Source organism: Ailuropoda melanoleuca, chromosome 16, assembly GCF_002007445.2.
Source record: "Ailuropoda melanoleuca isolate Jingjing chromosome 16, ASM200744v2, whole genome shotgun sequence".
Taxonomy (NCBI): Eukaryota; Metazoa; Chordata; class Mammalia; order Carnivora; family Ursidae; genus Ailuropoda; species Ailuropoda melanoleuca.
In genome coordinates this window covers 41,578,153-41,592,778 of record NC_048233.1, presented here as the reverse complement: position 1 = coordinate 41,592,778, position 14,626 = coordinate 41,578,153, and the positions used below count along the sequence as shown (strand labels likewise).

The following is a 14,626-nucleotide window of genomic DNA, read 5'->3' as shown; positions in this document are numbered from 1 at the left end:
GCTCACGCTGTGGCTCACGGGCGGCGACGGTCCCGGCCCCGGCCCTCCCCGGCGCAGGCCGGCCCAGGCGCGCGGCGGGTGCGAAGCGAGGCCACTCCTGGGTGCGGAGCGTCTCGAGCCGCCCAGGGTCCGGGCTGCGCGCGGGCCCCGTCCCCCCGCGCCTCAGTGTCCCCGGCTGTGACACGGGAGCACAGCCCTGGCCGAGTGTCGTCTTCGTCGTCTTATAAATGTTACCAAATACGCAAAGGAGGGAGCAAGCGTCGGTTTGTTGCAAATGGCCGCATCGCCAGTGGGGCTGCCCGTGGGAGAGGAGGGGCTCCGGGCCAGTGTGTCCGGGAGTGGGACAGGCCCCCCACTTGCCAGCTTTAGTACCTCCTTCTCTCACGACAATTCTTGCATCCACAGCTACCATTTAGTGAGTGCCAACTGTATGCCGGGCCGTGTGCCAAGCCATTACCTACATTATTTGATACAATCTTCAGAACCCAAGAAAAGCAGGTACGCTCTCCATGACATGTAAAGAAACTGGCCACAGCTAGTTAGTGGCATAGTCAAGGTTTGGAACCCAGAGCTGCCTGAGCCGAAAGCTGAACTCAGAGGGAGCGATCTGTGACCAGTAAGGGAGTTTCCGTTTACTCGGAGGCCCTGCTGGAGTGTGCAGGGGTGGCACAGCTAGAGGTGTCCCCACTTGCAGGGGCTGCTGCCTCCAAGCTGCTCTCCCTACTCAGGCAAGGCCTCCTGAATGGAGGAGACAGTAAGACCTACCCTACCTGGAGCCCCAGACCTTTCCCACCCACCTGAGTGGCTGGGGCCTGGCCAGCTCATCTGAGGAGCTGAGCCTGGGTGAGCCCTCAGACTCTGTCCCCTGCCGTGGGGGAAGGTAAAGAGGACAGCTGTGGGGTCTTGCTGGGTGGGAGAGCTTGACTCCCTGTCCACCCCCGGTCGAGGGGCTTTGGTGTGAGAACAATGACAGAATGACAGGCCAGTCCAAGAGGAGAGTTGAAAACAAGATTGACGTAACCCTTTATTGCAAATTCTAAAGTAAAAAGATGTACAGTACAAAGTAAAATTGAAATTTCAGACTATAAACTTCCAATCCACTTATGCATTCTCATTTCTCAAGCATTTCTGCCATTTCCGCGTAAACGGAACAGGGAACAAGTCGAGGTGGTGAGGGAAGGAGGAGATACAGCAAGGGAAAAAAATTGTCTAGAATAATCACAAACCCCAGAAGCAAGTGAAAGGAAAGACGTTTTCTCGACCTGCTGTCCTGGTGATGAGAAGCGGGGGTGGTTGGAGCAGTGCAGTTTAAAATGGCTCTCAGAATAGCAGCATTTATGGTACCATTTCATCTTCCTTAAGTCCAAATAATACTTTGCCCTTCCCTAGTGCCTTTGCCTCTATATCTCAAAACACTTTACAAAACATTTAGTTAAAGCCTCACAACACCCCTGTGAGGTAGGTCAGTATTATTATCCCCATTTTACAGATGAGGAAACTGAGGCACAGAGAGGTTAAGTGACTTGCCCAAGGCCACACAGCGAGCCAGTGGTTGAGCTGGGGATGGAACACAGGAGTTCTGTCCCTTTTCTGGAACCACTGAACCACGCTCCCCTTTACCTATATACATTCTTCACACACACACACACCACACATGCACACCCGCCCACCCCACCCCACTTAGCCTCTATGTACAGCAAACAGCAGTGGGGGGCAGGGGCAGGGGGTGCCTCAGGAGCATTTTCGTGGAGGAAATCTTGGTAATCGTGGAAAGGGAATCCAAGAAATCACAGAGCTGAGCCACAGCACAGACTCTGTGCACACCTTGGGCCCCTCCCAACCCAGACTTCCTTTTCTCTCCTGATGTCCTCCTGGCTGGCTAGTTGCAGCCGATTCTTTAGGGGGTGGGGGTACCTGAAAATGAACGAAGCTTTTTGCAAAACTTTGGGCAACATCTGAGAAAAGAAAGAGGCATCATTACAGAAGATGCCCGGGACTCAAGTCACAAAGTCATAACCCATGGCAATCTCACCTCCACAGCAGGCCGGGAGGCTGTGGCCGAGGGGAGGAGGATGGGGACTGACCTACCAGCCATCTCTCTCCAGAGTGGAGCTACTGGAACGGACTAGAGTGGGCACTTCAAAATCCTCCTGAGAGTGTTCCTGGACGGGGAGACATGGCCTAGAGAGGGATGTCCCCAAAGCAGGGCAGGGTGAGGGTGGGGAGAGGTGCCCCCCCCCCCCGCACGAATGTGAATGAGACCAGCCGTAGTCTGCTGGTGTATGTGTTGGGGTGATGGAGGGCAGGGCCCAGCATCAGCTAGCAGAGTGGACACTACTGGGCACCGTGCTTGCCCGAGCTTTGGGGCAGTAGGATAGTATTTTTTTTTTTCCTGTTTTATAACATACTGGTGAAAAAGGCAGACGTGAAGCCAGCCCAGCTGGGTTGGCTGACATCATCTCTAGGGGCTCTGCTGGGTGGGCTGGTGAAGAAGGGGTTTCATGGGCCTGGAAGCACTGGCCCAGGAGGGGGAAGAACGCCACATGCAATGGGTGGGTGGGGATCTGGGTAGGGGAGGAGGTGGTAGGCGGGACCTTGCTTGTTTCTCCAATCTCTACTTCTCAGCCAGAGCCTGGAGAGAGACCCTGATTTCTCTCCCTTCTTTTCCCCTCCTTTTCCCAAATGTGCTAAGGTCCCGATTCCCAGACCCCCTCCCAGGACTCAAGAATTGGGATAGTCAAGCAACAAACGGACACCAAGACAGGCTTCCCTTGTACAGTAAAAAGGGTCGTTTTTATTTTGTTTCCTTTTGGCTTATAGTAGTGATGTACTTTTTTTTTTTTTTAAATCATGTCTCATTTAGAGCAGTGTTGGCCTCCATGCATTCACTAATACACTAATCTTCACTAGTGGTCTTTTACAAGTTTACATTGGTTGCGGCGGAAAATAAAAGAACTTTGGGCACTGTCGTTCCAGGGGCTTTGACTGGGAGCTTCTGCTTATTTCTCCCCAGTCAACTTCTGACGCCAAAAGCGGCTCATTTAGAGAAGTGGGAGTAGGTCATGTTGACTCGGGACGTGTTGGCGGCTCTCACCCTCTGCTGTAAATTATGGTCTCCTCCGCCAAAGCAACGAGGAGGTTAAGGAAAGGAGAGGGGAAAGTGTTTTTCACACGCAAACCAGCAACCGTGTCAGCTGCTGCTCAGTGGCTTTGGCTCTGCGTTTGAAATTAACAGCATCACACGTGTCTTTTTGCTTTTTGTCCTTTTTTAAAGGTGGATTGTGGAGTATAAATACTGCACCAAGGACCTGGCTACAAAAAATAAATATTTATATTATATTTATATATCTCTATATATATATGTGCAGTGGTACTGTGGCTGCTGCTGCTTTTTGATTGGCTTCGTTAATATTTGGCAAAGCGTTGCCACTTACGCACTCAGAGAAGGCGTGCAGAAACGCCGTCACGGACTCTTTCGGTTCAATGCCTGTTAACTGCGGGTGTGAACTGCTGGTGATGGTGTCATTTACTACCAAAGAAGTGTGGAGCAGGGCGCGTGAGTGAGAGTGCGTGAGTGAGCGAGTGGGTGGAGGGATGGTGGGTGAGGGGAAAGACGGTAGGAGAAGGTAAAAAAAAAAGTTGAAACATCAAGTCGGGCGGGCGTGGCTTCTTCGCTATGAAGCTGGCTGATGGGTATCAGGTACCAAGGCCCATGTGTGTGTTACTGAGATGGTAGCTGCTGGGGCTCCGGGGGAGGGAGGTCACATCTTAGAAAAATCTCATTAATATGCTCCAGTAACTTCATGACATCACTAGCATGAGCACTTGGGGGGTACCGAGCGGGATCTTACAGCTCTGTTGCCCATCTCAAGACCTAAGAACAATTATGAAGTTTAGCCAAATCTTGCATAGAAGTGGTTAGAATTTATTGCACATTGGAACAAAAATATATATATATTTTGTTGTTTTGGAAAAGACCATTAGCAATAAAAAATTTTTTGTCTGTCTGTCTGGTTTGGGGATGTACATTGGCTGACAGCATCTAAGTTCTAAGAAGAAAGAAAAGTATAAAAAATAAAAATAAACATGACAATGGCATAAGCCAGAAGCCATTTCCTATTTAATAAGTTAGTAATTTGTATTTACAAAAAGGCATGCCAATAAAATAAAATGATATATTACAGTATTTATAATTCTCTTAAAAAGAATAGCCACACATGTCAGCTTCTGTTTTGTGCTGTTTACGATGTAGCCTGTGCATGTGACTATACATTCGTCCTAGCAGTTAGCAGGGTCACTGAGAGAAATGCTTTTCCAACCTGGTGTCGGGTGTGGTACAAAAGTTCTACGGAGGAGGCCGCAGAAGCAGGCTGACGAGAGCTGGGCAGAGTTTCTACTGGTCCAACGAGATAGAAAGCTCTGCTCACTGCCTTGCTCTGGTTGGTTCTACGCAAAACCGGGCGGGTGGGTGTTACGACTACACCAAAGGGCTTCTACGGCAAGGCAGGTTGGTGTGTCTGATTATGGGGTGCTTTTAGGCCCCCTCGGTTTTATGGTTCAGGAAGAAATTGTTTTGATTTGGTTCGCATGCTCAAGTCTCTCCTCGTTCTTTGTATCGACTTCCTGACACTTTCAACTGCAGCATCCTGGCTCTGAGCTCGACTCATCAGATGAGAAACCCCTGGACTAAAAACCGTCTTCCCTGAAGCGGGAGATGGAACGGAAGACTCGGTGCTCCCCACAGAGCCACCCTCCAGGGACAACGGCAGGTCGCTAAGCGGGTAGCACGACTGGCCGAGAGGGCATTGTGCTGGGGGAAGCTGGGACGTCTTAAGAATTCCTACTAAATCGCTTTCTCATGAGAATCAGTGCAATAAAGAAACCGAGTCGGCTGGGTTCAGAGGCGGCTCCGTCCCTACCGCAGGTCCCACCAGTGACTATGCTATAACAACACGAAAGAGACCACCGCCAGAGCCCCCCGTGCTGCTGCCCTCACTCAGCTCTGGAGGTAAGGGAAGCCCCGCTTGGTGGAAAAATGAGATGGAGGCAAGAGGAAATCATGCAGTGTGTGAGCTCGCGATGACCCCTCCGCAGAGGGCAGAGGCCCGTTGGGCAGATCTGCACCCCTCTCCAGCTGGACCCGAGCCCGGAGAAAGCCACAGTGCAGAAGGACGGGACACTGAATGAAGTGAGCACCCCAACTCCCCATGAAAGTTTGTTTTCAGTTCCCCAAATTGCCCCCTAGAGATAACATGCCACCTTGAATAGCACTTTTACCTCTGCCCCAAGTAAGTGTCAGTTCTCCAGTATGAAGGCTAAACAATCATCATCAATATTGCAATACAAATGAACTTTTTTTTTTTGATTTTTTTTGTTTTTAGCCCTAGGATTTGGTTTTACAGTGACATTATTAATACAAGCCATTCGAGATCAAAGTTTCCCTGTGGAAGGGACACCGAGCAGCATTAAATAGTTCATCTTTCAGAATGTGCAACAATGGCTGTATGTTAGAGATGTCTGTTAAACATATACACACAACGGATCCATCTGCTTGTTGGACTGGGTTTGCGTTTTGGTGGCGGTGGCGGTGGTCAATTAGGTTGGTTATGTTTCCCTACCCAGAAGGTGTATGAAAGATTTCTAGGAATTCATAAGGAATTGCAGCGGGTATGGAACTCTTACCATTTTTTTCTCCAAATACAGTGAACGGTGCAGGGCTGGGTCCTGTCCGAAGGCTGACCCAGTGCAGGGGACAGGACTGGTAGTGTCCTGTGGTGTATGGTTCTCATGCATGACTTCTGATCACGGCATGCCATCATGCAAATCATTTCTACGCATTGAACGAGCACAATGTTTGGAATCGGCCTGAGCAAGTCCTCCTCAGCCTGAAGAAACCTGATTGTTTCCCCCACCCGTCTCCAAACCACGTGAAGCCCATGTGGAGAAGGACGGTTTATGTCAAAGAAACTGACAACTGAATGACATGGGCTAATGTGAGTGTGTGTGTGTGTTTTCTTTTTGCTGCTTAGCTTAACTAATGTAAGAATGCAAATATAGTTTGCATGGACAAACAAACTTTTAAAGTGATGCTTTCTGCTTCTGAGAATCACCAAAATGAAAAAATAAAATCCATTTGGCTGCAACGGAAATATGCTGGTCCCGGCAGCCTCTCCTCTGGTTTTTGTATCCTGTTGGTTTTGTCCTAAGTTGCATTGACTGATGTGGAACATGCAGTAACCACCTGCCCAAGCATTAGAAAATCTGGGAGTCCAGGGAGCAGGGTCCTTGGCCCTTGGCAGGTCACTGCTCAAGATGCAACCGTGTTACATGGTAAGCAGACTACGTTTGGTATAGATCTTCGGGTTAAAGTGTCTCCACAGCTGTTCTGCATTGATAATATTCAAGAAGTTTGTAAACAATCTTTCACTTGCAAGTTTTACATCTGTACAATATTTAATTTTTTGCTTTCCTCTAACACTTGGATTCTCTGACCTCTTTTTGTCTTTTGGCCCTTTCCCTTCTTCCTTCCTCTGCCCGCTGCTGTTTCTCCTTCTCAGGTTTAGTTACACTGTCATAGGACGGGAGGGAGGCTGTGGACGGGGTGCTCTCTTTTTTCTCCCGGTGTGTGCCTCCGTTCTCCAGCTTATTGGAAGTGGTCTTTTTGCAAATGAAGCCCCGCCTTGCTAAATGTCCCCGGTAGGCGCGCTGCAGGACCACCGCTGACACCTCCTCCTGCTTGCGTCGCAGCGTGGTCGTGATCGGCTCGTAAGACACTTTGGAAGGGTTGGATGCCACGAACCGCTCCTCCATCTGCTGCCGGAGGATGTCCAACTCCCCGCTATCTCCCAGGACCCGCTTGGTGAAGGCAAAAAGGATGTCCAAGCAGTGGATGCGATCCCCGCTGACCATGGGCAGGTCCATGGCGATGAGTTCGATGGTGTTGGGCTTGGGCACGCGGAGAGGGTGCTCCAAGGCATCGGCAAAGTCTGCCAGCTTACAGTACTCGATGAACTGGGTGGCGTCGGGGTCAAACTTCTCCCAGATCTCGTAGAAGGTCTCAAAGTCGTCCTCACTCAGAGGGTCGGCGCTTTCCTCCGTGGCTACGCTGAAGTTCTCCAAGATGATGGCGATGTACATGTTCACAACGATCAGGAAGGAGATGATGATGTAGCTGACGAAGAAGAAGATGCCCACGGACGGGTTCCCGCAGTCGCCCTTGAAGCCGCTCCCTGGGTGTTCCTTATCCAGACTGCAGTCCGGCGGGCGGTTAAGGATGGGCAGCAGCAGGCCGTCCCACCCGGCCGAGGTTGTGATCTGAAACAGGCAGATCATGCTGTTGCCGAAGGTCTCAAAGTTGAACATGTCATCAATGCCAGCCTCGTGCTTCACATACGCGAAGTTGGACATCCCGAAGATGGAGAAGATGAACATGACCAGGAAGAGCAGGAGGCCGATGTTGAACAGAGCGGGCAAGGACATCATTAAGGCAAAGAGCAGGGTACGGATCCCTTTGGCACCTTTGATCAGACGCAAGATGCGCCCGATACGGGCCAATCGGATGACTCGGAATAGGGTTGGGGAAACAAAGTATTTCTCAATTATATCAGCCAGGAACATTCCTAAGAAGAGGACAGAAGAAGAAATGTTACTGAGATTGGAGACCCCTTTCTCTTAGGTCACCTGGCGCTGGAGCGCTTAAGTTTGAAGGGCTTCAGAGAATGAGCGCCTTACCATTCAACCTGAACTGTCACGACGAAGAAAGAAAATCACACGTTTCAAACACACGTGAACGCAGAGAAAACAATAACACAGGCATCTATGCATTTAATATCCAGATTTAATAGATGCAAGTATTTTACCAAATTTGCTTCCTCTCTTCAACCACAATCCTGGAGATGGTGTAGTGTTATTCCAGGTTCTTCCTAACTTCACTACGGATGAATCCATAACCATCATAGATAGATAAGATAGCATCCGATTACGTTGCGAGAACTTTACCATATCTATCTTTTTAGAACAAGGTTTTAGATCTCTAACTTAATTGTGGGACTTTGCAGTATGTTTGTGAGATTGATCGCTGGCATTAAAATAATTCTGGATTGTTCATTTTCATGGTTGAACAGTATTCCATTTCATGAATGGGTCCTCATTTATCTGTTTTCCCACTCAAGAACGCTTAGTTTTCTCAGTTGTGCGCACGCGTGACTTTCCAAGGCGGTACGGATTCCTCTCCGAAATGCTAGCAAATTTCCATATCCACCGACAGTGAATGGGAGGGCCCAGCGCCACCCAGGACTTCAGGACCCTAGGCTGTCGTGTCTTAGTTACTCCGTTATGCCGCTAATTTTCAAAGTATCTTCTTCCTGGCTCTGAAAAGACATTTTTGGTTTCTTATTGTCCATGTCCCTACCCTGCCAAAGTAGCCAAGAAAACCAGAGGGATCTCTCAGAAGTGGCTTTTAACTCAGAGCTTCTAGATTTTGTGTTTAAAGCCATAAATCAGAAACAGCATCAGCAGAGAAAAATGTCAAGGCACAAGTAGGAAATAAAAGTAGAGGGGGACCATGTAAATCCAGAGGGCCTTCTGTTTACGTTTATCGGGGGACTCACCTCGGCCAGACCACTTGCCTTGAACACTGCAGGGCAATCACGAGAGCCCAGTGAAGGGCCACAGAAGGAAGAGGACACGCAAAGGTTGGGACGTGGCAGCTGAAGGGAAGGCAACGACAGGCCCTCTTCCTCCAGTGCCTTCCCCTGCTGTCGAGGCCCTGACGAGACGACATGAGCTTCCACTGACAGGAAGGATTTTCTTTGAATAAGGAAATATCTTTCAACCCTAAGGGTTCACAAACACTGGGACAGTGAACCACAGAAGGCTATGCAACCCTTATTGGAGCTTTAGTTTCCCTTTTCTTTTCTTAAAAAGATTTACTTATTTATTTTAGAGACAGAGAGAGAATCTCAAGCATACTCCCCACTGAGCACGGAGCTCGATGCAAGGCTTGACGCGGGGCTCGATCCCATGACCCAGAGATCACAACCTGAGTCAAGGTCAAGAGTGAGATGCTTAGCCAGCTGAGCCACCCAGGTGCCTCATTGAGCTTTTCAAACTAGGACAAAAATCTTTTTTTTTTTTTGTTTCCCTTCTCTAAGACTCAAACAGGTGTCTAACTGGAGACGTATCAGAGTAACAGCCACCACTTTGGACTTACACTCCCCCGTCCATTCCTTCAGAAAGCTATCTTTGTGATTAGTCAAGCTCATTATGCATGACTCTTTTTCAACATAGGACAAAAATGTTAACTTTCAGAAAGGGACGAGATGCAGTAAGTTCAGAGAGCAGGCCGGACAGCCTCTTGGGAGCGTCCTCTGGAGCTAGAATTCCAGGGAGTATTTGAGCTTTTGAGAAAATGTCTACCTCAGCCAGGACCCAAGATGAATTCTCAGCTCCCTTCTTACATCTCAATTAGGGCATAACCACCAATGGTTTAAGAAGTCAGGTAGTATCTGGAATACTGCATTCCATGTCTGGTGGGCAAGTCAGGCTTCAGAGAGAAGGTGCCAGAGTAAGGTTCTATCTGATGAATGTGCACTTGTCCCCAGAGAAAAGGGGAGAAAGACGGGTAGACAGCACTCCAGGGGGTCCTCGAGGAGGTCCCAGGGCTAGTTACCCTAATTCCTCTTAATTTAAAAAGAATTTCTATACTTTTGTTTCTGAACAAATGAATGATATTTACCAAAAATCCTAATCACCAAAGTAGAATTACTCTTCCTCTTTATTTTTGGGTATCATCTGAGGATAGGGGGCATGGTTTGGTCTGTGGGTTTTCTGGCCCACTCAATGATGGGTGGGCAGAAAACATTCAGGAACAGTGGATAGGGCAACACTGTCCAAAGTGTGTTTTGTGGGAGCTTAGGAGTGTGGGTTTGAGGCCAGGGGCTGAGGTGACAGCCCTGCACACTCACTCACTCACCAGCCTCATGTCTTGGTCACCTCTCTGTGCCTCAGTTCCTCGTGGTACTTAGATGGTCACTGTGAGGACTACAGGAATTATAACTAGTAAAGTACTTAGAATGGTGATCGGCACATGGTGTGTTTCAGTAAAACATGAGATACCATTATTATTACTTGAAAAAAAAAAGGGTGTTGTGATCAAAATAAAGGTAGGATGGTGTGTTCAACAATTCTTTACTGTAAGACTTCCAAGAACCTTCTATAGGCTAATGTGCTCTGTGACTCTCCACAGGGAAATTCCATGTACAGTGCTGGCCAAAGGAATCTCATCATGGGGTTCTTTTCCTTGGGGGGGGGTACGAGATTAGTGTTCCACGTAGCAACACACTTTTGGATGTGCTGCTCCAGTGGACAGAACTAGAAAACCAGACACTGGCACCTTGCTCAACCACCTGGCCACCGGCTCTTGGGCTGGTTCCCGCGGGCCTCAGGCACTCTCCCTCTGCCAGCCTACATCAGTTAAAGCTACCTGGAACCAAGCCAGTGTTTCACCATTTGAAATACCCTTTAGGAAGGCAAGGAAATGTTGTGGGAGGCCAATCGATAGGCCAGCATTTCCTCTGCCTGCCAGGGTATCACCCCTCCCATGCTTTTAGGTTGAAGCAAAATGTCACACCGTTGCCGTTAAGATCCGACCTGAGCTCCGCCTCTGCCACCCCCTAGTTGGGTGACCCTGGACACACAGAAGATTAAGAAGTAGCCTGCTTCCTGGGCTGTCACAAGCATCACATGAGATCATGCCAGTGAAGAAACTCTCAAACTATGCCTGGCACACAGTAAAACCTCAGTAAAACGAGCCCTGCCGGTCCCCACCGGAATGTTCTTAGACCATTTTCATTAGTATCCAACCTCACCATCTCTTACCATTCCTTTTTCCACATTATACTGTTACTGCAGCCATGGTTCGTTTTACCTTCCCTGTTAACTTGAAACTCTTGGAAAGCAAGAGTCAAATCTATATCATTTTCCCCGCTTGGACCAGGGAATTCATAACCCACGACGACTGCGCACACTCAGGAGAAACTCAGTGACCACGTGACCTACTGGGCGGGCCCACGAGACGACTCAGGGACGCCCGCGGGCCTCCGCCGCGAGAGTCCCGGGCCGGCACCGCACACCGTGGGACCGGCCGCTCTCCCGGGCGTCCCACTTACCCACAATGGAGAGGATGACCACCACGAAGTCAAAGATGTTCCAGCCGACGGTGAAGTAATAGTGCCTCAAAGCAAACATCTTGAGCACACACTCGCAGGTGAAGAAGATGACGAAGACCAGGTTGATCCAGTAGAGAATGTTCTCCATCTGCTTGCTCTGCGTGTCCGTCTCCACCATCATCGTCACCATGTTAAGGCAGATGAGCATCATGATGACGATATCGAAGGCTTGTTGAGTGACAAAATCAAAGATGATACCTTGGATCTTGTTCTGCGGGCGGGCGGGGGAGGAAAGACACAAGAGCGCTCGTGAGAGCCCGGCCGAGCGGACCGCGGACGTTGCCATCGCCTTTCTTTTGCGTAACCCTGGCCGGTTCTATGCTGCTGCTCTGGCAGGACGTCGGGAGCACGGGCGGACCCCGACTCCAGCGCTACGTCCCCAAGAGTTTTCTAACACTGCCGCTCTTCTCTTTCACGTCTATGCCATCACACGCGTCTGGACGTCTTCCGGCCTCGCCCCCTGCTCCTGTTCAGCCTCTTGCCGGCCATGTCTGCCCTGCCCGCGTCTCTTCTCTCCACACTGTCTCCCCAGGAGAGCTCATCTATTCCTACTGCATACATAGTATCCGTGTACTTCAGTGTCTCAAGTTCTTTCCTCTGAATTCCTGTGTTGCTTTCTCAACATCTCTCCTTGTTGATTCATAAACATCTCAAACCTACCAAGTCCTTCCCCTGCCTCTCACCCAACCCGCTCCTCCCCGTCTCAATCGTCCACCCAGTCTCCAAGCCAGAAACGTGAGGGTCACCCTTGTCACTTTCCTCTCCTTTGTCTCCCACCGCAGGCACTGCAAGTCCTACTGATTCTTCTGAATTCACCCACTTCTTCCCGCTTCTGTTGGCCCTACTCTAGCCCAAGCACCGCCATCTTCTATCCTGACTTCTGGAAGAGTCTCTTACCTACTGTCCCTGCTTCCTCTCTTGCCTGCATCCAGTGTAGTCTCCACACAATAGCGAGTGTGATTATTTAAAAACATAGATGGATTACATCCCGCTTCTACTTAAAACCTTTCAACAGTTTCTCATTGGGCTTGCAACAAAATTCTTATTGCTAGCCTGGCTTAGAGATGCCTCACATGGTCTAACCCAGCTCATCTCATACCCCTTCCTCTAGACCATCACCACCTGGCAACACGGATGCTTTCTGCTTTTACAACCTCATTTGCTTTTCTAGGATCTCCTCCCCCAGCATTCTGGCTCCATCTTGTCTACCCAAGTAGGCCCTCAAGTGAGGCTTTCTCTGACTGCTCTATTCAAGTACATTCCCTGCCCCAAGCCTCCATATTTTCTGTCAGGCCCTCTAGTTGTTTTTTCCCACAACACTCCCCATTGTATAGCGGCGGTTTGCTTACTTATTTATTATCTCTACCCCCCTGCGTTATAAGCAACCTTGACAACAGTGTCTGAATTGTGTCCATCACTTTGGGCCTAGCGCCTGGAACATAGTAGGAGATCTTTAACTGTTTGCTGAATGAGTGCTGACCACTTTTTATTAATGTTTCTTGCCACATTCAGGTTTTATATTTAGAATAGAAGAAAATACACTCAGGTTCCTGTGGGTAAAGGACTGAACAGAACTTCAGAAATGTTAACCCTCTCCATTCTCCTTAGTCTTGTTTCCATCACAAAATGGAAGCACTAACATCAAGGAAATACCCAAAACATTCTTGTTCTTAGGAGCTCTCTGATTTTTTATTTATTTATTTTTAAAGAACCTAGGCACTCAAGCTGGTGCTTACTTTGAGGACCACTTTCACTTGCCGGCTTTCCAACTGTTCTGCGGGGCCTGAAGGCTTCCTTCCCCTCAGAAGTTGGTGAGGTGGGTATGCCAGGCCCAGGGGGTGGCACCAAGTAGGGAAAATGCTCGAGAACTCCTACGCTTGATTCAAGGTAGCTCTGCTTTTATTTTTACAAATTAGACTGCCAGGTGAGCTTTTATTTTAAGAGTTGTGCTGTTTTTAAAGAAAAAGTTACTTTCAAGGAAAGTTACAGAAGGCGGAACTTGGAGCCGGGGGGTTATGTCCCACTCTGCTGGCTGGATGGAGCAGAGCATCTCCTCGGAAGTGAGAGGGCAAGCACCAACAGAAGAGCGAAGCAAAAGCCCAGGGCCCAAATCTGTGTTACAAAAGGCCCTTTCAAGACAGAAAATCAGGACACCAGACTCCTACTTTCACTCTCTTCTACTCCCACAAACAGCCAGGGTACTGTCTTATCTTGCAGAGACTTGCTTGCTGGGTAGAGAGCTGAGAAGACAGTGGCCACATCCTATCTTGCACTGGTAGGAAAGGGACCAGCTTTCATTTTCACTTTCCTCTGTTCATTTTTAGTGGTCTCTTAAAACATCTTTCCACCAGTGCCAGAGCCAATGTGGTTATAACAGGCTGATTCCCCACTGCTGCCCAAGGAAGTCTCAGAGGAAAGGTCAAGCACAAATATAAAAGCCATCCCCTACCTTGGTCCCTGTTCTGCTGTCTCCCCCAGATCCTCTGNGGAACTTGGAGCCGGGGGGTTATGTCCCACTCTGCTGGCTGGATGGAGCAGAGCATCTCCTCGGAAGTGAGAGGGCAAGCACCAACAGAAGAGCGAAGCAAAAGCCCAGGGCCCAAATCTGTGTTACAAAAGGCCCTTTCAAGACAGAAAATCAGGACACCAGACTCCTACTTTCACTCTCTTCTACTCCCACAAACAGCCAGGGTACTGTCTTATCTTGCAGAGACTTGCTTGCTGGGTAGAGAGCTGAGAAGACAGTGGCCACATCCTATCTTGCACTGGTAGGAAAGGGACCAGCTTTCATTTTCACTTTCCTCTGTTAACATCTTAACATCTTTCCACCAGTGCCAGAGCCAATGTGGTTATAACAGGCTGATTCCCCACTGCTGCCCAAGGAAGTCTCAGAGGAAAGGTCAAGCACAAATATAAAAGCCATCCCCTACCTTGGTCCCTGTTCTGCTGTCTCCCCCAGATCCTCTGAATGGGGTGTCTAGGAGAGGACCAGAGGGCACAGGCAGCCCGTCACTTGTCCCTTTTTCCTTAGCAATAACCTTACCAGTGTCTTCACCGCACGGGGTTTCACTCTGCCCTCAGCCTGCACTCACCAGCGGGCGGGGAATGGGTTTCTGTGGTTTCTTTGAGCCCAGCTTTTTCATGGCGTTGTAGTACTTCTTCTGCTCTTCGGTCATGAAGATGTCCTGACCTCCAAAGTAAAGGGACAAAGAAGAGAAGGAGCAATTACAATAGGCTCTCACATCCTGTGGTTTGGACCTAAGGTTCAACCCAAGGAACTGAGGGGGGACTGACCTCCTCACCTTTCCAGAGGTCAGTTTAGCTAATAGTCATCCCATAATGAGGTAGACCTGGGACAACTATTCTAATTCAAAGAAACACCAGCCTTTGTCTTCAGC

General features: G+C 49.2%; 1 protein-coding gene across 1 annotated transcript in view; it reads right to left on the bottom strand.

The window, feature by feature from the left end:
* Positions 1–1,004: 1,004 nt before the first annotated feature.
* Positions 1,005–14,626, bottom strand: part of SCN8A (sodium voltage-gated channel alpha subunit 8) — a 195,503-nt gene continuing 181,881 nt past the window's right edge. Inside the window, 2 exon segments of the mRNA XM_034645208.1 lie at positions 1,005–7,619; positions 11,169–11,439. Of these exon segments, the coding sequence (XP_034501099.1) occupies positions 6,472–7,619; positions 11,169–11,439 (1,419 nt within the window). The 3' untranslated portion in view covers positions 1,005–6,471.